The following is a 24,446-nucleotide window of genomic DNA, read 5'->3' as shown; positions in this document are numbered from 1 at the left end:
AGCGGAAACTCGCATTTGTAAAACCTGGTTTAGAATATTCTAAAGGCCCAACTTGACTGGGCTGAATATTTTGCTAGGAATTTTAAATTTGATGGTCATATTATTTTCCTTTTTAAATGTCTTCTCTTGGTGCGGGCGTCAGAACTGTGGTAAAACGGCCAACTTCCTTCCATAAATGTTACTTTCTGGTGGCTGTTTTGCACATTCTATGCCTGAGATTTTTGCATTTTAACCAAACAAGATTTTGTAAAATCTATCAAAATGACGAAAGGAGAGCAATGTTTTGTATGAATGTGACCTTGGTTTTCCTTTCAAGATATACGATTACTGCAGGTTAAATGTCTTAACCAAAACACAAGGACACGGGCACAGACATACATGCTGACTCTAGAAGCGCACTTGCAGGCATACACACATGCAGACATGCACACACGCAGACAGACACACACATAAGTCTCACATGCACAACAAGATATGCATAGACTCAAACAATGGCTCAGTGGTAGCACTCTCGAGTCAGAAGGTTTGGGTTCAAGTCCCACTCCACAGACTTGAACACATAATCTAGGCTGACACTGCAGATCAATACTGAGGGAGTGCTGCATTGTTGGAGGTACATCTTTCAGATGAGACATTAAACCGGGTGGGCGTGAAAGATCCCATGGCACTATTTAAAGAAGAACATAGGGAGTTCTCACGGTGTCCTGGCCAACGTTTATCCCTCAATCAACATTGCTAAAACAGATTATCTGGTCATTTATCTCATTGCTGTTTGTGGGATCTTGCTGTGTGCAAATTGGCTCTGCAATTCCTACATTATAACAGTGACTACACTTTAAAAGTACTTAATTGGCTGTAAAGTGCTTTGGGACTTCCTGAGGACGTGAAAGACGCTATATAAATGCAAGTTCTATCTTTCTCTCTTTTCTTTGTGTATTGTACTTCATATCATTCTTTAGCCTAGTCCATACTGCCAGCACATGCAAGGCCTTGTGATTTTTGCAATTTATATTGAGCCATTTAGCACAAATATTGTGCATTTTGCAGCTGGATTAACAAATTGAGGGTCATTTATAACAGTGAAGTGGCTCATCAGCTGCTTGAGAAGCGTTAAAAGATCAGCATTGAAGATGCGTCATGACTAGCTGTTAGTTTTTCGTTCCCGCTAATGAAATTTCATTCCCAGCATGTGCATATTTCAAAATGGTGCATCCCTGCATCGTGAATTATACGGGCACAAAAACAGCACTTTCTCCTTTTGTCTCCAAATAGAGGAAAACATAACCCCTCATATACTGTTTTCTCCAGTTGAAAATTACCATTGCATTGTGTATCTTAGGAACAGCAATGTAACAGTGAGAAAAGGCCATTCAACCCCTTTGTTTTTTATTCTATCTCGAGGGCCTATTTCAGGACAAATTGTCTAAATCAGAGACGGTTACAGCATAGAAACAGGCCATTCAGCCCATCGAGTTTATGCTGGCTTTTCTCCACGTCAGCCACCTAGCCTGATCCCGCATTCCCCATTCCCTTTTCATATTGCTCCTTTTCAAGCGACAATTTGATTCCCATTTGAAAGAATTTATGGGCTCTGCTTCAACAACAGAAGAGAATTCCACATTCTAACCATCCTCTGTGCAGAGAATTACCATTTTATTCCTACATCCAAACTCATATCCCTTCATTCCCTGCTGAATCAGAATTCAATGCCTTTCCCTCTTGAATGTTGTGATCGATTCAGTATTCACTGCATTCGGTGGCCGTCTATTTCATAAGCTAACGGCTGAGTGGAAGGAAGTTACACCTTAAATTTAACTTGTGGGTTCCTCAGTTTATCATTGAGTAAGATTCCCTCTGTGCATTATGTACGAATAATTTAAATGTCCTTTATCAATGCATTCTTTATAAACATGGTTACAATTTCATTACGTGCAGGAAATTTTCCTTGTAATGAGCCACTAACAAGATTACATTCTCAGAAAATGTATCTTTCCGATTTATGCATTCTTGCAGTTTCATTAGTAGGCTACTGATTGAATGTGCAATGTAGGGACTGCAGGCTCTATCTGAATGGATAGACTAAGATGGGCCAAACAGCCTTCCTCATCTGTAACCTTGTGATCTTGTGAGTTAGAGAGAAGCAGGAACTTTCCTGATTTTCGTTAAGAGGAATTTCAGCCTCATATCCTCATTAGCAATTTTGTTGTACTGCTTTGAATTCCAAAGTATATTAAGCCGTGCACTCGAGGGGAGCGCAAGTCAGAGATTCAGCACGATGGTTCTGTAGCCTAGCTCTGACCTACGCTCCCTTTGAGTGTGATTTGCCTGCTGGAAGTACAGGATCAATTTACCCTCATATCTCTCCTTAATCTTTACAATGCAATGGATATTCAGCATGCCAGCTGTTAAATGTAGATAGTAGGGAAGCATTTTATTTCTGGATCAGGATTATATGTTTAAACATTGTGCATATCTTAGGAATTCTATACAACGGATGTGGTTTGGCACCATGGAATTCTCCGGTTGGGTTAGGTATGGCTCTCGAGTGGAGAGTTCCAAGTTCTTTTCCATTAACTCACACACTACGTGCTTTACTCTGATACCACGAGCTGCTGCTTTAATCCACTCTGCACAGCTGCAGTAAAGACACCAGCTGGTGCGATTCCAGTTCATGAAACCACAGGGAAAACAAACAGCAAAAATCGTCTGCAGCAAAAGTCGTCTTCGCTCATGAATAACTTCATCCGTGACCATGTTTGCTCCTGGCTTATGCTCTGGAAACATTACTTCAGGTGATAACTTCTCCACTACTTGCAGAGTTACAAAGTCATGGCATTCCTTCCTGACATTGGAGCATTGAAAAAGTCCAGGATGAAAAGACCATTCAACCCACTGAACTTTCTGCTTCCCTCTATTACTGTCATGCTCTCAGTCTAGCATCCAATTTGAAACCCTTTAAATTCTTTACCTCTTTCACCTTGCCTGGCAGATTATTCCACATACTTTTTTGCCCTTTGTGTGAAGAAATTCCTGCTGGTATTTGATCTAAATCCGTGCTTCATTTGTTTATATTTACGACCCCGATGCCACTATCCTGTCTTGCTTTGACACAGCTGGTTGATCTGACATAGTTTAAGGGCAAAATTGCTGAGCTTACAATAAAAGATGTGGTGAAGTTACATGTGAATAAATTGAGAGAAATGTTTCTATTAATATTATTAGTAAGGAAGTGACTGTATAAATATTGCACTATATTTTGATTTTTTTAATGCAGTGATTAAATGTAGATGTAAATAATGAATTAGTGAGAAAATTAAATTTACTGAGTAGTTTATTAATTTAGGCCTACTGTTGAAAAATCACTCGGTAAAGGCCAATTGACCAGCATTCCCATCACTTTTTGGTTGATCTAAATTCCAGCTTCCAAAACTAGGGGCCATAAATGTAAGATAGTCACTAATAAATCCAATAAAGAATTCAGAAGAAACTTATCTACCCAGAGAGTAGTTAGAGTGTGGAACTCGCTATCACATGAAGTAGTTGAGGCGAATAACATAGATGCATTTAAGGGGAAGCTAGATAAGTAGATGAGGGAGAAAGGAATAGAAGGATATGCAGATAGGGTTAGATGAAGTAGGTTATGAGGAGGCTCATGTGGAGCATAAACACTGGCATAGACCAGTTGGGCCGAATGGCCAGTTTCTGTGCTATAAATTCTACGTAATTACAATCGTCTCCCAATATCCATCAATCCCCATTTTCTGCTGAAACATATTTAATTGTCTCTTGAACCCATTTATACTGTCTGCTTCAATGGTCTTCCTTAAAAGTTATTCCATGTCCATTACCCTCTGTGTGAAATAGTTTTGATTGAATTTCCTAACAATGTCAAATTTACTCACTTTTATCCTGATGTTTAGTCCATCCTCGAGTGAATGGGCTGCCTCTTGCCGATTACATGGGCAGTGACTGCCCTAATTGGCCATTCTTCATTCATTCTTGACTGTCAGCATGACAGCCCGCCAACCTTGCTAGCTCCAGATATTCTACATTGCCTTAGTACTGGTTCACATTTGTGAGGTGTCTGTGCTCGTTACAGTTGTTGCTAGTTGAACCCTGTAGGTGAACCACCAAATATAGCAGAAAAAACATGAATTAGCTTTCCACGTGGTGCTGAGTTTAGACAAGATCAATTGACCAGCATTCCCATCTCTTTTTGGTTGACCTAAATTCCAGCTTCCTATCACCTCCCAATATCCATCAATCCCTTTTTCCGCTGGAATATATCTTCTTGTGCTGAATGGAAATTCTACCTGTGCGTTTCTCAGGTGTAAAGTGGGCTTCACTGGCTTTAGATCACATTTAATGGTTTCCCTCAAAGGAACAACATTCTTGAATCATGAGGTGTGAATTTCTGATCTTTCCTTTGGCATTTGGTTTAATTTTCTGGGTTGGTTGCTGAGGGTCTACATTAGGAATATATATGTAAACTGGGATGATTTCAAATGGTGACGTTATTGAAACTGAGAGAAAGAAAAAAGAAAGACTTGCGTTTATATAGCGCCCTTCACGACCTCAGGTCGTCCCAAAGCCAATGAAGTACTTTTGAAGTGTAGTGACTTATGTAATGCAGGCGACGCAGCAGCCTATTTGCGAACAGCAAGGCCTCACAAACGGCAATGTGATAATGACCAGATAATCTGTTCTAGTGATGGTTGAGGGATAAATATTGGCCAGGACACCGGGGAGAACTCCCCTGCTCTTCTTCGAAATAGTGCCGTGGGATCTTTTACATCCACCTGAGAGGGCTTTGGTTTAACGTCTCCTCCGAAAGACGGCACCTCCGACAATGCAGCACTCCCTCAGAACTGCGCTGGAGTGTCAGCCTAGATTTTGTGCTCGAGTCTTCGAGTCTCTGGATTGGACTTGAACCCACAACCTTCTGACTCAGAGGCAAGAGTGCTACCATTGAGGCACGGCTGACATCTAATGGTCATTTATATTCTGTTTCTGGTCGCTGATTGCTGCAAAGTTGGCAGCAAACTGGAAATATAAAAAGAGTGGCTGTTGTGCAATACGCAGAGCCAGAATGGGTAGTTTTGACCCGTGTCTCTGATGGCAGCATAAATGCAACATGACATGCAGTCAGAGTTGTACACCTCTACTTTAAAATTCTCATCCTTATTTTCAAATCCCTCCATGGCCTCGCCCCCCCATCTCTGTAACCTCCTCCAGCCCTACAACCCTCCGAGATCTCTGCGCTCCTCTAATTCCGTCCTCTTGCGCATCCCCGATTTCCTTAGCCCCACCATTCGTGGCTGTGCCTACAGCTGCCTAGGGCCTAAGCTCTGGAATTCCCTCCCTAAACCTCTCCACCCCTCTCTCCTCCTTCAAGACGCTCCTTAAAACCTACCTCTTTCACCTATCCTAATATCTCCTTATGTGGCTCAGTGTCAAATTTTGTTTGATAACGCTCCTGTGAAGCACCTTGGGACATTTTATTATGTTAAAGGCGCTATATAAATGCAAGTTGCTGTTATTTTCTCCCTTCTATCCCTGAGACCACTCATTCACACTGAAGTACAGTTCTGGAAGTGCTGGCTGCCCTTCTGGTACTTCATCCAAATGGCACTGACTGAATCCCCCGCCTTCCCCAACCCAGGCCACTGATGTTAATGGTAACATCAATGGCCTAGCTGGTTAGTTAACCAGTGTAGGTCAGCGATTGAACCCGTGAACTTCCTGGTCTGTATAGCTTAATTCTACACAGGAACAATGCACTTGCCAAATGGGGGAGTAGATGACCATGTCCTTTACATAAGAACATAAGAAATAGGAGCAGGAGTAGGCCATACGGCCCCTCGAGCCTGCTCCACCATTCAATCAGATCATGACTGATCTTCAATCTCAGCTCCACTTTCCTGCCCGATCCCCATATCCCCTGATTCCCTTAGAGTCCAAAAATTTACCGATCTCAGCCTTGAATATAATCAATGACTCAGCATCCACAGCCCTCTGGGGTAAAGAATTCCAAAGATTCACAACCCTCTGAGTGAAGAAATTCCTCCTCATCTCAGTCTTAAATGTCCGACCCCTTATCCTGAGACTATGCCCTCTTGGCTCAAACACTGCAGTGCCTGTCTCTGCAGTGAGATGAGCAGTTTTGCTACGACTGCCTTGTACGGATTGACCAAGTAATTAGGACATGGTTGAACAAAATAAACGCCTAACGGCAAATTTAAACAACTGTTGGCCTTTCAAATGCTTTTTCAAGCATTGGTTTGTACCAATGCAGGACCGCAGCTGGCACTGATAAAGTGCTTCACAAAGTAGTTTTCCAACATAAATTAGCCGTGAAAAGACTTGAGGCAGTGAGTGGGAATGCCATGGAAGCATTTAAGCACAGCATTGAAGACTGGCATGGAGTTGAAATCTGGTTCATCACTGCATATTATTTTCAGTGCTCTGAGAAACACTTGAATGTTTTTGCTTGCATTATTTATGAGGTCACATTCAATGGGATTTCTTTTAATATTCTGGAACTCTGAAGCATCCAGCTAAGCGCGGTCAACAATATCCTGCCCAGAATGCATTGCCTCCTAGTGATGCAACTGTGCAGAGGTGGAGTAGCAGTTTAAAAAAAAAAGTTGCACACTGTTGAGAGATTTTTTGTGCAGCTGTGATAGTTTAGTAATCCCATTTTAATTAAATGTTGAGTGGAATTTCTAGAGGCCTCCACCCCCAATGGCTCGGTTGGTGGGGGGAAAAAAAAGGCATACAGACCAAGCTGGTCCCAAGCTCAATTCTTGTTTGGTGAGGAGTTAGCTGATGGAAGCTGGGGTGACACTTGAGTCACCACAGTTAGTACGAGCATCCCTGGACCAGGAAAGGGGACAATCAGCCAGGTTACTCCTTCTCCTGCTTGTCTAGTCACTGCTGTGGGAAAGAGTTGTGCATATGTGAGCCTTGAGTGTGCACAGCTGTGATGCTTCCTCATTGTTGATTCTCACCAGGTACTCTCATACATGAAGAGTGGCTATTTTGAGTTGAGGGTTATAAATTCAGACTGAAATTCAGTCTGGGATCTTTAGTGCAGAGTTTTATTAAGGCCAAAAGTTCCGACTGTAGCCAGTCTGGAATTTACCAACTTTGCTTTGATAGGCCAGAAAGTATTGTTGGGGATTTGGTGGACTCGAGGAGCACAAGCTGGGGGTAAAAGGAAGTGGGCAGCGAGAGTAAAGTTAGGATGAGGTAAGCAGTGAGTATAATCCACCCTTAAAATAGACTGTGGAAATGTGAGCAGATGGGGAAAATAGACCCATAAAAATATCTGTACTTTTCTTTCAGAGTGTGCAGAATTGTTGCCCAGAAAATTATTTTTCCAAGCCTTGCTCCCACGGTTTGACATTATCAAAATCCTCCAGAACAAGTTGCAACCAACACCCAATGTTCGGCATCGCTAATATTGGCAGTTCTCAAATAGGGTCCATGTGAGAGTCTCAACGTAGCACCAAAGTAGAGCCCAGGGAGTTGGGGAGGTTCATTTTTTTTTTTCATCATCTATCAACAGGGTCCTGAACATTGTTGCCATCTTGTGTGAATTCTAAGCATTAAAATAATGCAAGTGTTGACAATGCTGAGTTTTTCAATTAATTAATAAGGTTTGCAGTCAAGGGAAGTGGGGGGAGTAAGTAGACATAAATGCAAGGAAGTGACCAGGTTCCTGCAATGACAATTTCCTGTCACTCACTGAGCACTACTGACACATGGTGGCAGGAGGCCAGTATTACAACAGTCATTGTGGGAGTACCTTCACTATATGGACTGGAGTTCCTTAAGTAGAAGGCCCACCACCACCTTCTCAAGGGCAACTAGCGATGGGCAATAAATGCCGGCCTCGCTAGCGAAGCCCATATCCGGAGAGTGAATTTTTTAAGAGTGTGTATTTTCCCCATCTTCTCGCATTTCTACAGTCTATTTTAAGGTGTGGATTACACTCGCTGCTTACCTGTTGTAATACTGGCCTCCTGCCACCATGTGTCAGTAGTGTTCAGTGAGTGACAGGAAGTTGTCATTGCAGGAACCTAGTCACTTCCTTGCATTTATGTCTACTTACTCCCCCCTCTTTCCCCCCCCCTCCCCCTAAGAAGGCCCAAAAAACCTTCTTTTGCAATGGGATTAATCAAATCACGGAAATTGAAGAAATAAGCAAGGAAGAGTGTTACTGGCAGTAGATCCAAGGACACATTCACCTGTATGGGGTGCTGAGCAACTCAACAATTAGATGTTATCAGGTTATGGACCAGTTGTGTCCCTGAGGAACAGAGAAAGGAAGGAGAGGGAGCTTCAACCTCAGGTGCCAAGTCTCCAATGTATTGCAGGTGTCTAAGGTTGAAGGATTGACCAGGCCATGGGAGAAGGGTGGATTGGCAAAAAGAGGTGAAACCCGAGGTCCCCAAATTGCCTCCTTTTTAAAAAGTGGACATTACTTGTTTGAGGATTGCTGGAGCATGTCCAAATCACATACCAAAAATGTTTCAAAGGTGGACATGTTACCAGAATCAGTTTCCTCTACCCCCAGTTCAGCTGCTACTCACCTGTAAATCTGGAAGGTTCTAAACGGCACCCTTGCTGCAACAGTTCGAGTCGGATGTGGGCAGGACCAATGTGTGGAGAATGTTACCATGGTCTACGTGTCTGGAACCTCTTGCTTCCCTTCACCCCCATAACACCATTATCTGTCATTCCCCTACATGAATAAGATTCAACTTTGCAAGGAAGACAACATGATCTGTCTGTGATGGACTTTGTATATGATGGGCTCAGTGGAGTCAGAACGTTGTGGGATGTTTTACTACATTAAAGGCACTATATAAATGCAAGTTGTTGTTGTGTTATGAGTTTGAGTTTGGGTTTGTGGATGCTGGATAATATTTTATTTTATTATAGAACTGATCATACAGAGTTTGAAAGTTGTGATTCCGGACTTTGTTTCTGACCATAGGCCTTTTAAAAATTCATTCATGGGACGCAAGCATCGCTGGCAAGGCCAGCATTTATTGCCCATTCCTAATTGCCCTTGAGAAGGTGGTGGTGAGCCGCTTTCTTGAACCGCTGCAGTCCGTGTGATGAAGGTTCTCCCACAGTGCTGTTAGGTAGGAAGTTCCAGGATTTTGACCCAGCGATGATGAAGGAACGGCGATATATTTCCAAGTCAGGATGGTGTGTGACTTGGAGGGGAACGTGCAGATGGTGGTGTTCCCGTGCACCTCCAATGGCAGAAGTAAGGGATGCACAGACCAAGAATGGGAAATTGCATTGCTGGCCTACACAGGCAGATGGCCAGAAAACAAATGGTCCCCTGATACAGCAGTTTAAGACTCCGCTGCAGCACTACCAACTGGAGACTGCAGGGAAAGCCTTTCATCCGTCCATGGTAGATAGAATCAATGACACATCTTAGGATGAGGAAGAAAACAGGAGACTACAGGGGACTGAGCGCTGCAAGGCATATCACTCCAGTACTTCTTGGCTGTTGAAAATAGGGATCATCTCATGAATAATGGAGACTATCTGGGCTATGTGCGTGTGTGTCTCTCTCCCCTCTGCTCTCTCATAGGACTCGTGTGCTGGGGCAAGGGCGTGCTATTTGTGTTTTTAAGCATTCATTTTGAATTCTATGATACTTGCCAGAACAATTGTGAGGGGCACGATCTGGGAAGATAAACGACAATGGACTGATCTGCTTTGCTAAAAGTTTGCACGTCTTCCGTTCCCGAAAGGGCGAAGTTTAAGGCTTGGAGCCCTGACAGCAAGTGATGTACGAGATTAGAGAGCTGCTTGACAGATTCTCCTATACATTACTTCAGGCCCCAATTAACACTGATTCTTGCAATTAGAAGACTTCATGGGGCCTGTGGGGCAGGCTCGGCTGCACATCCTAATGAGGCCCTGAAGGGGGTTAATGATGATGTTGTCCATGGACTATTGAAAATAAGAGCCTAAGCAATTTGTACTGCATTAGATACCTTTAACACTCTATGCTTCCTGTGCTATTTGTACATTGATGCCGCCAAGCAGATCGGTCTCAGCATTTCTCTCAGTGACTGTGGAGGACAACTAAGAATGTTTGCTAACAATTAGATCCTGGCAACAAATTAATTTTTAATTCGATTACAAGTTATTAAATTTTCCTCAGTCCTGATTCGTACAGTGGGCGTCCTTAATCTTTGACTGAAGGTCATTCCAAGCAAATTGAAAACATTCTGGAGATACTGGCCAATGAGCCACAAGTCTCTTCACCAAATCCCTGTACCCCTGCCATTGAAACTGGTCGTGTGGTACTGGCCATTGATCGGCTGTGTTCACAATTGTGGTAAATGAAGGAAGGAACAAAAAAAGGACAAAATGATTAATATTTCCCGCCTCCCCAATCTGCTAACAGATCTCAAGAGTAAGCCAATCGGAGCCAGCCCCATGTAACACAGGGACACTGAACAGAGCCAGGGATGAACCTATGGGAGATAGCTATAAGAGTACACCAATTGGTGCCAGTCCCATGTCACGTTGCAGAGTTAGCTCTGATGAGAAGAGGTTTGGGGGAATATGATGCTGCGCCATTGATTCCAAAGAGAGTTTGGGTATTTATTGAGTGCACCAATGCAGCCAATTTCTTCAATTCCTGCAAGCCAATAAAATCTTCCATTGGGGCCTCAGTTAATTCCTCGTCTCCAACTGTCTACTCATGCCATCTGGCGGTGAAGCCTGAAGTGTAACTAGTAAGCCACCAAACTAGTCATTACCTTATGGTTGGTACCATTTATCCTGTCAACCCATCATGGAATCTGTTGCTGTCTCCCACAATGCACTGCAATGAGTTCTTCCGAAATTTAAAATAGGATTGTTCGGTATCAAAGTAAAACGCAGCCATGCAGTATGCTCCTAATGCAGAGTTTCTCTCGAACAGATCACAGGTCTTAATATTTCCAGTGGCCAATCTCTGCTATGCACAGGTTCAGGAGGCAACTGTTTCTCATCTTGTACAATGCTCTTGTCACACCAGGGAGTCGTATCCTATTGCTGAATTGCAAGCAGATCTGTACAGTTAGTGTGGTCAAGCAGTGTGATACTCTTTCCATAGAACAGCATCAGCAAAATTAACTTGACCATTGCCTGCTATCTGATTTCATAGAATGAAGCAGCTCAGAAGGAGGCCATTCAGCCCATCATGCCTGTGCCAGCTCTTTGAAAGAGCCATCCAAATAGTCCCATTCCTCTGCTTTTTCCCCATAGCCCTGAAAAGTTTTCCCCTTGAAGTATTTATCCAATTACCCTTTGAAAGTTACTATTAAACCAGCTTCCACCACCCTTTCAGGCAATGCATTCCAGATCATAATTACTCGCTACGTAATTTTTTTTTTCCTCATGTCGCCCCCTGGTTCTTTTGCCAATTATCTTAAATCTGTGTCCTCTAGTTAAAGACCCTCCTGCCACAGGAAAGAGTTATTTACTCTATTAGAACCCTTCATGATTTTGAACACCTCTATCAAATCTCCTGTTAACCTACTCTGCTGTAAGGAGAACAATCCCAGATTCTCCAGTCTCTCCACATAACTGAAGTTCCTCATCCCATTCTAGTAAATCTCCTCTGCACCCTCTCTAAGGCCTTGACATCCTTCCTAAAGTGTGCTGCTCAGAATTGGACACAGCTGGGGCCTAACCAGTGTTTTATAAAGGTTTAGCATAACTTCCTTGCTATGTCTCTATTTATAAAGCCCAGGATCCCATATGCCTTTTTTAACAGCCTTCTCAACTTGTCCTGCCACCTTCAAAGATTTGTGTATATATGCCCCCAGATCTCTCTGTTCCTGCAGTCCCTTTAAAATTGTACCATTTAGTTTCTATTGCCTCTCCTCATTCTTCCTACCAAAATGAATCACTTCACACTTCTCTGCATTAAATTTCATCTGCCATGTGTCTACCCATTTCACCAGCCTGTCTCTGTCCTCCTGAAGTCTTTTACTATCTTTCTCACTGTTTATTACATTTCCAAGTTTTGTGTCATCTGCAAACTTCGAAATTATGCCCTGTAACCCAAGTCCAGGTCATTAATATATATCAATTTGTTACTTCTTGTTTTTCCTTCCCTCTTCCATTTTCTCCCCTCCTCTCCTGAAGGTGCTGCGGTTTGTTCCTCCAGTACCCCACCCTAATGGCCATTCTTCATCTGTGAGCCCCAATGGTGTACACCGCGGTGCAAGCTGCTCACTTTGGGGGAGGGGACATCAAAGTAGACCCCAATCCCGTCCTTCCTGATGTCCACACGCATGGACTTTTCAGCAGGGTGGCAATCAGGAGTGAGATTCTTGGCTGATTATTTTTTTCACACTCTCACTCACACACTCTCCCTCTCACTCTTCCCTCTCTCTCACTTACTCTTTCATTCACTCCCTGATTCTCTCATTCATTCTATCACACGCTCTCACTCTCACTCACTCTGTCACTCACTCACTCTGTCACTCACTCACTCTGTCACTCACTCACTCTGTCACTCACTCACTCTGTCACTCACTCACTCTGTCACTCTCTCACTCTGTCACTCTCTCACTCACTGTCACTCTCTCACTCACTGTCACTCTCTCACTCACTCACTCACTCACATTCATACACTCTCACACATTAACTCTATCACTCACTCACTCATTCTCTCTCTAGCCAAAGGACACTGAGGTGAAATTGCAGCTTTACCACTAGCCCACTGATCAGATGACTCCACAGACAAGACCGGATCTCAGACTCTCCTGGTCTGTTGGCCCAGGCCTATTACTTTAATTGCTAAGTTTAAAGTGTCCATGATCCCTCCAGGGACACTAGACTAGAGTGTAAGCTGGAGCCAACTTGAGTAACATGCCCCCAGGGCAGCCTGGAGCAGCTGTGTTGTCTCCACGAAGAGTTTCTCTGTGAGAACTGGTAACTGCTGGGCCCGTAAATTGGTGCAGCTGTTCTGATGGAAATGTTGTGTTTTTCTCTTTAGCATCCGTACCCAACGGAGGACGAAAAGAGACAGATAGCTGGACAAACCAACCTTACGCTCTTACAGGTCAACAACTGGTAAGTGCTCTTTGAAATTCAGGCGGAGGATGGAGATGGATTGAAGAAATACACGTTTTATTTCCATAATTTAATGAGCGCATGCCGTCTTTCGAGATGAACAAACTGACAATAGCATAACGAGATATGGGAGCTCAGGAGGGACAAATCCTGGCCAGTTACTCAAGCCTGCAGATGTTTAGTAACCTGATCTGGCCAATCCCCAGCTGAGGTCGGCTAATTCTACACTGGCACGATCGATTGAGGACTTTCCTTATCTGCTGGCTCGGGTTTTAAATGCTTTAATTATTAAGTTTTAAAGAGTTCTGGTCTCCCGTTCCTGAAGGGAACAAGAGTGTAATGTTGAGCCAACCAAGTGACATGGCTGCGGGTTACTTAGCATAGGGAAATCCAGTGATTATGGTGGAATTTATTATGTGGGGCTCCCGCTCTCCTTTCTCTGATCAATGGACCCCTTATCTCCCTCAAATCATGGGCCTCCTGAGATTATTACATCAGAAATGCTTCTTAACATGTTAATTAGGGGTGCACTCAATGTACACTAAGCAGGGTTTGAATCCCACATCTGCCATTCTTTTTAAGACATGTGAATGATAATTTACAAGCTTTGTTTAATTTTAAAACTTTTCCTTAGTAACAGCAGGTGAACTGTTTTGGGAATTTAAGGCTAATCTTCGGCCTCTGCACTCCTAGCGAAGAATTCACGCCTGGAGCACACGTCGGACTATTGGGCGCAGACTCTAGCGCACGTTAATCAACCCGCACGATTTCTGACGGTTAAATTAAACTTTAAATAGAGTTTACAAATTACTTTTTGTTGGGGAAAAGCTGATAAGAAAGAATCATAGAATCATACAGCACAGATGGAGGCCATTCGGCCCATTATGCCTGTGCCGGCTCTTTGAAAGAGCTATCCAATTAGTCCCACGCCCCTGTTCTTTCCCCATAGCCCAGAAAATTTTTCCTTTTCAAGTATATATCCAATTCCCTTTTGAAAGTTACAATTGAATCTACTCCCAGATCATAACAACTCGCTGCATAAAAATCATTCTCATCTCCCCCCTGGTTCTTTTGCCAGTTACCTTAAATCTGTGTCCTCTGGTCACTGACCCTCCTGCCAGTGGAAACAGTTTCTCCCTATCTACTCTATCAAAACCCTTAAATTTTGAACACCGCTTTTAAATCTCCCCTTAACCTTCTCCGCTCTAAGGAGAACAACCCCAGCTTCTCTTGTCTGTCCACATAACTGAAGTCCCTCATCCCTGGCACCAAAGGGGAAAATATTTTAATCACTGTTTTGATAAAAATCTTCAAAAGGGAAATAAGGTTTGAAGTCTTGGGAATAAATCTATTGAACCCCCTCGTTGCCAATGAACGTTTTTTAAACAGTTTGAAGGGATTTTATTTCTACGTTTATTGGGGAAGGTGCCGCAGCCAGAAAGAGACACAAATTTACAATTGACCATACAAACGCAGCTGCTGCTTGCTTTGATGTTGAGGGATCCATCCTGCTGTGTAAATGGGCATGTCCTACAGCAGTAGGAGGCCTAGGGCACTATATTAGAAAGAAGTGGTTTTTCAAAGTGAAGAGAGCAGGAGAAAGCTAATGTCTGTCTGGAATCTTCTCCCCTACTTACTGACTGCTCATCTTTGACATTGCCAGCTGACTGAGCCTTGTTTGGTTCACGATTCAAATGAACAGTAAAAGAAGCTGATGATAAAAGCCACATCAAAGGTCACAAAATGGTGGGGGAGGCCTGGAGAACTGGGCGGCATGTGAGGGACCTGAGCAGCAAGCACATTAGAGGCCTGAGGAACTGAGTGGTACCTCGAGGATATGTGGGAACTGAGTGGGACATCGGGGGCCTGGGGCACTGAGCAGGACGTCGGGGGCCTGGGGAACTGAGTGGGACATCGGGGGACTCGAGGAACTGAGCGACACATCCCGGGGCAGGGGTGTTTGGGCAAATAACTAAATATTATCAGGGACCCAGGCATTCTGGCACGCTATCTATTATCTGTATTGTCTGACATTCGGTACTGGATAAGCAAAAATATTAGGAAGACTGAAGCCATTGCCTTTGGTCCTCGCCACAAACTTCGTTCCCTAGCCGCTGACTCCAGAGGCACGTAAATAGACGATGTTAATTTTAATGGCGAATCACAAAAAGCTAGTGCACAGGTGCAAAATGTAATCAAAAGGGTGAATGGAATGTGGGCGTTTATCTTAAGGTGGCTGGAATGCAAAGGGGAGGAAGTGATGCTACAGTTATGTAGAGCCTTGGTCAGACCCCATCTGGAGCACTGTGTTCAGTTCTGGGCACCGCACCTCAGGAAGGATATAGTGGCCTTGGAGGGGGTACAGTGCAGGTTCACCAGAATGATACCAGGGCTTAAAGGGTTAAATTATGAGGACAGGTATTCCCTTGAATCAAAATATTTAAAGGATTGGATAGGATAGATATGGAGAAACTATATCCTCTGGTGGAGGGAATCTAGAACAAGGGGGCATGATCTTAAAATTAAAACTAGGCCATTTAGAAGTGAAATCAAAAAGCACTTTTTCCACACAAAGGGTAGTGGAAATCTGGAACTCACTCCCCCAAAAGACTGCGGGTCAATTGAAGCTTTCAAGACTGAGATCGATAGATTTTTTTTGTTGGGTAAGGGTATCAAGGGATATGGAGCAAAGGCGGGTAAATGGTAAATGGAGATGAGGTACAGATCAGCCATGATCTGATTGAATGGCGGAGCAGGCTTGAGGGGCTGAATGGCCTCCTCCTGTTCCTGTGTTTCTGTGGATGGACAATCACAGGCTATTCGCCCACAATTTCCCACCGTGCACTCCCTGCGAGAGCCACTCTGCACTGGAAGCGCAGGAGCGCTGAGGAGGTGGCACAATGACTCCAGTTATCCTGTCCCGTGAAATACTTTTCCTGCACTCTCCTTGCGGGCAGCTTTTCCAGCCCAACCTTTGGGTCGCGGGCAAGATTCTGAAACGTCAGCCCCGTGGGAAGCTGCAGGCACCGATCCTCGTCCCCCGCCGCTCCACATTAGCGATGACGCTCGTCACCAGGCCATGCTCCCTCGCCGTAGACCGTTACACGGCCGTGACGCTCCAACGTGCCACCGCCTCGCACTTGTAACCACGCAAGGAGTTAAAAGAGGCTCTGCTGGTAACGGATCGTGAACAATTTTGACAGAAAGCTTATTGAACGTGCTCCTGCCGACCTGGCTTCGGGCGTCCTTCCAGCACCGCCTGGGGTTAAAAGCAGAGCGACAGACAAAGCAAGCCTTGTGTGAGGGCCTGCAACAGTTCAGCTGTTCACTGAGCAGAGAGTCAGAGGCACAGCAGGCCCTATCTCCTCGGAAGAATTCACCCATTATGCGCGCTTTTAGCCGTAGCATTATGGTGAAGTGGAACAGATAGATTTAGGGAGGTGGGAGGGAGGCAGAAACAAAGGGACACTTTACAGTCGGATTACGCTGAGCACTGCGGTTAGCTGCTACCCACACAGTGCACTGAAAATGCTTGGCACAGCAAAGGACTAAAGCGGAAATGATTTAAAATATCTTTTAAGCAAAAAAAAAAACTTTGTTGAGAATGTTCTGGAGATGTAGGTTGCCCAGGCCACAGGCATTTCTGTAACTCGGCAGACACCTCAATTCAAGAATGTGCCCGGGCTGACCCTTATCTCAAAACGGCCACTCCCATCAGTAAATCTCTGCGTGCCCGTCGTAACCCTCGATCGGAAGGTGAATGCACGCTGGCAGTACCCACAATTAGCGTGCGTTCACCAACCTGATTTGTGGACACTCCCACTCACTTAATCTATGTCCTCATTCAATACTCTCCTCTGTTCACAATTCACTATACCTCCTTGCTTAGCATCACCTGCCACCTTGGGTATATTCTCCAAGTCAAAACTCGTTTATATATAGGTTGAAAATCTGAGACCCCCCCCCCCCACCACCATACTGGCCCTTGGGGGACAGCGCTAGTCACTGTTGGCCAATATAAATATATTCCTTTTACCTCAACTCCACTTCCTACCTTCAGCCTCATTTCCTATCCGCCCCCAGCTTCCAAATCCATGGGCTCCAGTTTTAGCCGACAGCCTCTGCATGAAACCTCATCAAATGCCTTCTGACAGCCCTCTGCCAGGAATTTGCTTGGAGCTGCTCCTGCTGTGTCTCCATAAAAGGAAAAGAAAGGACTTGCATTTATATAGTGCCTTTCACGACCTCGGGATGTCTCAAAGCGCTTTACAGCCAATGAAGTGCTTTTGAAGTGTAGTCACTGTTGTAATGTGGGCACAGCAAGATCCCACAAACAGCAATGTGATAATGACCAGATAATCTGTCTTAGTGGTGTTGGTTGAGGGATAAATATTGGCCAGGACACCGGGGAGAACTCCCCTAAACCTCTTCGAAATAGTGCCGTGGGATCTTTTACGTCCACCTGAGAGGGCAGATGGGCCCTCTGTTTAATTTTTTTAAATTTCAAAATATACTTTATTTCATAAATGTTAAAGTTACACACAGTTCAAGTAAAAAGACACAATTCCAAGCAAGGCAGTTCAAAGCAATACACTAGATCTCATTATTACAATTTTAAAACACAGTACATCTCTTCCAATACATTCTGTGCAATACAAGGTGGGGTGGCCTTTCCCCATAGAGCTTCAGTGCGTCCTGTATTGCTGGACCCAGACGGGACCTCGGTTTAACATTGCCATAGATCTGGCGGAAAGCCCGTGTCTGACAGGATCGACCTCTGTCCACCTCCTCAGTGACTCTTAAAGAAACTCTTTTAGGTCAGACATGACCCGTCTTTCTCAAAACTCGTCGACTCCCTTATCAGCTTTGCATTTTCCAAGTGTTCATTCACTCCGTCCCTGATACTGGATTCGAGTAATCTTCCCACTGACCTCGAACTCACTGGTCTGTAGTTACTTGGTTTGTCCAGTCTTCCTTTCTTTGAATAATGTTCACTACCTTCCAATTCACCAGTATTATTCCCAATCCATGAAACTTTGGAAGATCGCATCGAATGTATCCCAATTGTTCTCACCTATTTCTTATAATACCCATGGCTTAAAGCTATAAGGGGCTGGCGCAATCCCGTTATTTTTCCTTCTCTTAGTTTCTCCCCTTCTCTAATCTCCAGTGAAGTCCAGTAAAATCAAAGCACATGTACAGCCGTTGACAATGGGTTTAAATCTGTGATTTCTTCTCTGTCCCCTCTACCCCTCACACGGAGTGAAGATGTGTTAAGTATTGCATGAGTCCGTTTTCCGTGGAAGTGTTAACTTTGGATTATCGGAGCTGGGATGGCGGGTGGGGTGACGAGGAGAATAGGAACAAAGGAAGAGGAGTAGGCCATTCCACCCCTCGAGCATGTTCCACCATTCAGTTAGATCATGGCTGAACTGTGCCTCAACTCCATTGGCCCACTTTATTGTCCTGTGTGACTGATCAAGTGTGTTGTGCAGTGGGTTAGACACTGTTCTTTCACCACTGCAAACAGGGTGAAATCTAACCCCGGACTGGTGGGATAAACGCCCCCCTTATCTGTTGGCAGGGGAGGTCCTGCGTGAAGTGAGTTTGGACAGTCTGAACCCAGTTTGTAGTGGGGAAGAGGCCACGGCACAGAATTGACACTGGGCTATCGGTTTCTGTGGCAGGATGAGCTGGGAATGCCAAATGTCCTCGCTCATTGGTATTTATCTTAATGAACAGCAGGATATGGCAAAAGGAGAACTGTATGTTTGAACAGATTCTGCTGGGCCACACTGTATGGTAGAATTATTTAGCTCTATGTTCTGTCTGGGATAAATGTTGCTGCATATTTACCTCTCTCTGTGTAAAGTTAGCAGTGGTGGTAATCTGACACTAACCATAATTACCTCAGTGCCAGAGGTTTATACCATTAAACACATTGCAGCGTGATTACACCAATTAAACCAATTTGTTTTTAAAATAGAGCCGGTACAGTACAGAAGTGATGCTGCAGGATCAGTATCTAGAAGCCAGGTGATATCTCAGTGACTGCAGTGGATTTTACACCAGAGATGCCAAACTCTTTACTGGCTGTTGTTGATGCTTTGCAAGACTGCAGTTACTGTGAAACGCCAATCCCAGGAATATTTATTTAAGGATTCAGCCTCTGGCTGTATTAAAAGGTCCTCAGTTATTTTTTTTTTTGCCTTTCCATTCTTTATTTCAAAAACTTGACAGAGATAATCGGTTTGAGAAGATGAAATTGGATCAGTAAGTGCTTTTCCAGCTTTTTTGTTATGACAAAAGTGCTTCACTGTTTCTGAGAACTTTCTGGAAAATTCCTGCAAAACTCTTGTGTCCGCGGGGTGTCATTAAACGAGCAGCACACAGCACGGACTGACGTGACCACTCTTATGTTATGATGTGGAGATGCCGGTGATGGACTGGGGTTGACAATTGTAAACAATTTTACAACACCAAGTTATAGTCCAGCAATTTTATTTTAAATTCACAAGCTTTCGGAGATTTTCTCCTTCCCCAGGCAAATGTTTCAAGATCTCCTTGAAGGCGTAGGCTTCAAGGAGATCTTGAAACATTTGCCTGGGGAAGGAGAAAATCTCCGAAAGCTTGTGAATTTAAAATAAAATTGCTGGACTATAACTTGGTGTTGTAAAATTGTTTACAACTCTTATGTTACAGTGTGGTGCTGCCACCTCGAGGCAGGGAATGGTCAAACCTGTGCTGGCTTCATTGATCAATGTAAGGAATGACAAACAGTTGGACTATAACCTGGTGTTGTAAGATTCCTTACATTTGTCCACCCCCGGCATCTCCACTTCATTGACCAAAGCAGAACATTGAGGTCAGGTGCTGGGTCACCCATCTCAGACTCTAATTGGGTTGAACTGCTCTGGCCTTTAACTTGCCAATTTGTAGGTCCCAAATCTCATCAATAATCACTTTGTATGGCCAATAAATGCAGTAATTTATTTTAATTTATTATATATATTTTTAGTGCCAGCTGTGGCTCACTGGGTAGCACTCTCACCTCTGAGTCAGAAGGTCGTGGGTTCAAGCTCCACTCCAGAGACTTGAACACATAATCTACGCGTCAGTGAAATACTGAGGGAGTGCTGCACTGTTGGAGGTGCCGTCTTTTGGATGACGTATTAAATCGAGGCCCCGTCTGCACTCTCGGGTGGATGTAAAAGGTCCCATGGCACTATTCGAAGAAGAGCAGAGGAATTCTCCCCAGTGTCCTGGCCAATATTTATTCCTCAACCAACATCGCTAAAAACAGATTATCTGCTCATTATCACACTGCTGTTTGTGAGCCGTGTTTTTACATTACGGCAGTTCAAAAGTAGTTCATTGGATGTAAAGCACTTTGGAACACCCTGAGGTCGTGAAAGATGCTACATAAATGCAAGTTTTTCTTTCTGTCTTTCTATATATTAAAAAATATATATTTTCTGACATACATGCCATTGCCAGCCAACATCCTATTTAGAAGTTTGGACCAATTTTTTACGCAGAGGGTTTTTAGGACACGCAATGCCCTAATAGCGTTGGAAATAGAATCATTAACCGCTTTTTATTAAAAAAATAGTGGATAAATAGGCGAAAAATAAAAATTTAAAAGGCTATGGGGAGAGGGCAGGGGAGTGGGATCAAGTGGATAGCTCTTTCAAAGAGCCAGCACAGGCACGATGGGCTGAATGGTCTCCTTCAATGTGGTAACGTTCTACGATTCCATGTTTCCGCTCATGCTCTGTAAGTTGTCTTTGACTTGGGCTTTATGTGACCTGAGATTTAACATGCTCACCAGCTCTTTCTGCTTCCCTGGCCTTTGACCTCTCCGCAGCCTCCCTCTCCCCCCCCGCCCCGAGTCCGACGGCCCAGAGGGTGGCATGATGTCGACACACCAGGGCACTGCACCGCTGAGCTGCCCCATCAGCTATCCTCCCAATAACTTCGTAGAAACCTCATCTCAATCTGTGCTTTCTGTTGGAGCTCGGTTCTTGTAGCTACCGCCAACCCCCTCCTTCACTTTTACAAATAGATCGTTCCTCACGTACAAGATCTTTTCTTTTTAAAAAATGCTTTTTGTTTTTAACAATTAAAATGTTCTATTTTTGTTCGAGTCAAACTCCTGCAGCAGCTGAATTTGACAGCAGCAGACTGTTGCCATGACGACAGGCAGCTATTAAAAAGGCCCAAACTCAGTTTGACGTTAGAGGTTGTGTCACTGTGGGAATTGTAGTCAATTCCCTCCTCTCCCCCCATCTAACTACAGATCCCAGCATGCATTACAAATGTCACTACAGTGTAACGTCACAAATATCTTTATTTCAATCCATCTCCCCGCCCCTCCCCGGACAAATTATCTTAAAGGAATAATATAAGGTAGGGCTGAACATTGGCTGCCTTTGGTTGAAAGAGGATGACGTACATTATGTTCAGGGTATACATGAATCATTGTAGCAATGAACGAGCCTCATTGAGTGGCTGTTTTTGTGGAAGGCTCTGGTCTTGTTCCAGGTCATAGTCATTTGTAGGGCCGTGCTTGTTACCGCTAGACTCGACTGTTCCAATGCTCTCCTGGCCGGCCTCCTACCTTGCACCCTTCATAAACTTACGCTCATCCAAAGTTCTGCTGCCCGTATCCTAACTCACACCAAGTCCCGTTCACCCATCGCCCTCATACTTGCTGACCTACATTGGCTCCCGGTCCGGCAACAAACGCCTCAAATTTAAAATTCTCATCCTTGTTTTCAAATACCTCCATGGCCTCGCCCCTCCCTATCTCTGTAACCTCCAAGAGCCCTACAACCCTCCGAGATCTCTGCATCCTCCAATTCTGACCTCTTGCGCATCCCCGATTTGCTCCACCCCACAATTGGCGGCCGTGCCTTCAGCTGCCTAGGCCCTAAGCTCTGGAATTCCCTCCCTAAACCTCTCCACCTCTCTACCTCTCTCTCCTCCTTTAAGATACTCCTTAAAACCTACCTCTTCGAAGGGGACGGGTTCAGTGTCGAGGTCGGGGACGGGGTCAGTGTCGGGGACGGGGTCAGTGACGGAGTCAGGGACTGGGACGAGGACGGGGTCAGTGTTGGAGCAACTGTGATGGGACAGCGAAGAGACTTAAGTTGGACGGGCTCCGTGGTCAGATGCCACACTCCCCGCTCTCCGTTCCCCACTGTGCTCGGATTATGCTTCATGTCTGAGCACAAAGAGGCAAATCTGCTGCTGTTAGGTGCCAGCTTGGGTTTAAAACACACTCGGGGTCAGTTGAATGTCCCGGGCACTTATAAACTCGCTCTTAATGTTCTCAGTACAAGAAGCTCTGTGCTTGGATTCATTCAGCTTCTGCTGCTTGTGAATTGCAGCCACACATCTCCCAGCTTTCCTCAATCCTGGAGTCTCGAGAAAGCTCAGACCCTCCAGTCAGCATGCATGTTATTTTGCTACCTTGCTGTGTCCTTCATTGGGCTCGCTCTCTCCCCTTCACATGTGCGTTCTTTCTATCCTCCTTCATTTTCTTTCTCTCTCTCTTCCCATCCCTCTTTTGTCATCTTCCTTGCTTTTCCTCTCTCCCATATCCTCTCTCCCTTCCTCATCTATTACTTCTCTACTCTCCCTCTCTTCTCACCTCACACTCCTCCTGCGTTCCTTCCACCCCTCTTCCCCCTCCCCCTCCCTGTTTTTTCCCTCTGCCTACTTTGCTCGCCCCTTCTTCCTAGCTGCCTTCCTATCTCTCCTTCTTCCTCTTTTCCTCACTTTCATTCCCCTTCTTCTCTTTTCCTCTTCACCTTCCTTTCTTCTCCGTTCTCTTCCTCCCTCCTTCCCTTTCTTTCTTCCCTCCATCTCCTCACGTCACCCTCCCTCTTCCTCACGTCACCCTCCCTCTTCCTCACGTCACCCTCCCTCTTCCTCACGTCACCCTCCCTCTTCCTCACGTCACCCTCCCTCTTCCTCACGTCACCCTCCCTCTTCCTCACGTCACCCTCCCTCTTCCTCACGTCACCCTCCCTCTTCCTCACGTCACCCTCCCTCTTCCCCACGTCACCCTCCCTCTTCCCCACGTCACCCTCCCTCTTCCCCACGTCACCCTCTCTCCTGGTCTTCACCTACTTTCTCTCTGCCCTCACACCTCTAATCAACATGGATTTTAGCAAGGCTTTTGACAAGGTCCCACATGGCAGACTGGTTAGAAAAATAAAAGTCCATGGGATCCATGGGAAAGTAGCAAGTTGGATCCAAAATTGGCTCAGTGGCAGGAAGCAAAGGTAAAGGTTGACTAGTGTTTTTGTGACTGGAAGGCTGTTTCCAGTGGGGTTCCGCAGGGCTCAGTACTGGGTCCCTTGCTTTTTGTGGTATACATCAATGATTTAGACTGAAATGTAGGTGCATAATTAAGGAGTTTGCAGATGATACAAAAATTGGCCGTGTGGTTGATAGTGAGGAGGAAAGCTGTAGACTGCAGGAAGATATCAATGGACTGGTCAGGTGGGCAGAAAAGTGACAAATGGAATTCAATCCGGAGAAGTGTGAGGTAATCCATTTGGGGAGGGCAAACAAGGCAAGGGAGTACACAATAAATGGGAGGATACTGAGAGGTGTAGAGGAAGTAAGGACTTTGGAGTGCATGTCCACAGATCCCTGAAGGTAGCAGGACTGATAGAAAAGGTAATTAAGAAGGCATACGGGATACTTTATTAGCTGAGGCATAGAATATGAGAACAGGGAGGTTATGCTAGAACTGTATAAAACACTAGTTAGGCCAAAGCTTGAGTACTGCGTACAGTTCTGGTCACCACATTACAGGAAAGAGGTGACTGCACTAGAGAGGGTACAGAAGAGATTTACAAGGATGTTGCCAGGACTGGAGAATTTTAGCTATGAGAAAAGATTGGATAGGCTGGGGTTGTTTTCTTTGGAACAGAGGAAGCTGAAGGGAGATTTAATTGAGGTGTATAAAATTATGAGGGGCTTAGATAGAGTGAATAGGAAGGACCTATTTCCCTTAGCAGAGAGGTCAATAACCAAGGGGCATGGATTTAAAGTGATTGGTAGTGGGATGAGAGGGGAGTTGTGGAGAAATGTTTTCACCCAGAGGGTGGTGGTGGTCTATAACTAACTGCCCTGAAAGGGTGGTAGAGGCAGAAACCCTCATCATATTTAAAGGGAACTTGGATGTGCACTTGAGCTGCTGTAACCTACAAGGCCATGGACCAAGAGCTGCAAAGTGGGATTAGGCTGGATAGCTCTTTTTCGGCTGGCACAGACAAAATGGGCCGAATGACCTCCTTCTGTGCCGTAAATTTCTATGA

The 24,446-nt window shown here is 44.7% G+C and overlaps 1 protein-coding gene across 5 annotated transcripts in view; it reads left to right on the top strand.

Moving 5' to 3' along the window:
• pknox2 (pbx/knotted 1 homeobox 2) overlaps positions 1-24,446 on the top strand; it is a 343,270-nt gene that overhangs the window by 312,925 nt on the left and 5,899 nt on the right. For all 5 annotated transcript variants that reach the window (XM_067971059.1, XM_067971057.1, XM_067971055.1 and 2 more), the window contains one exon: positions 13,034-13,110. In XM_067971059.1, the coding sequence (XP_067827160.1) occupies positions 13,034-13,110 (77 nt within the window). The remainder of the gene's footprint in view (positions 1-13,033; positions 13,111-24,446) is intronic.

The sequence above is a fragment of the Heptranchias perlo genome, chromosome 33 (genome assembly GCF_035084215.1).
Source record: "Heptranchias perlo isolate sHepPer1 chromosome 33, sHepPer1.hap1, whole genome shotgun sequence".
Classification (NCBI taxonomy): Eukaryota; Metazoa; Chordata; class Chondrichthyes; order Hexanchiformes; family Hexanchidae; genus Heptranchias; species Heptranchias perlo.
The sequence above is the reverse complement of the archived record's forward strand: the minus strand, read 5'-3'. Positions and strand labels throughout refer to the sequence as shown.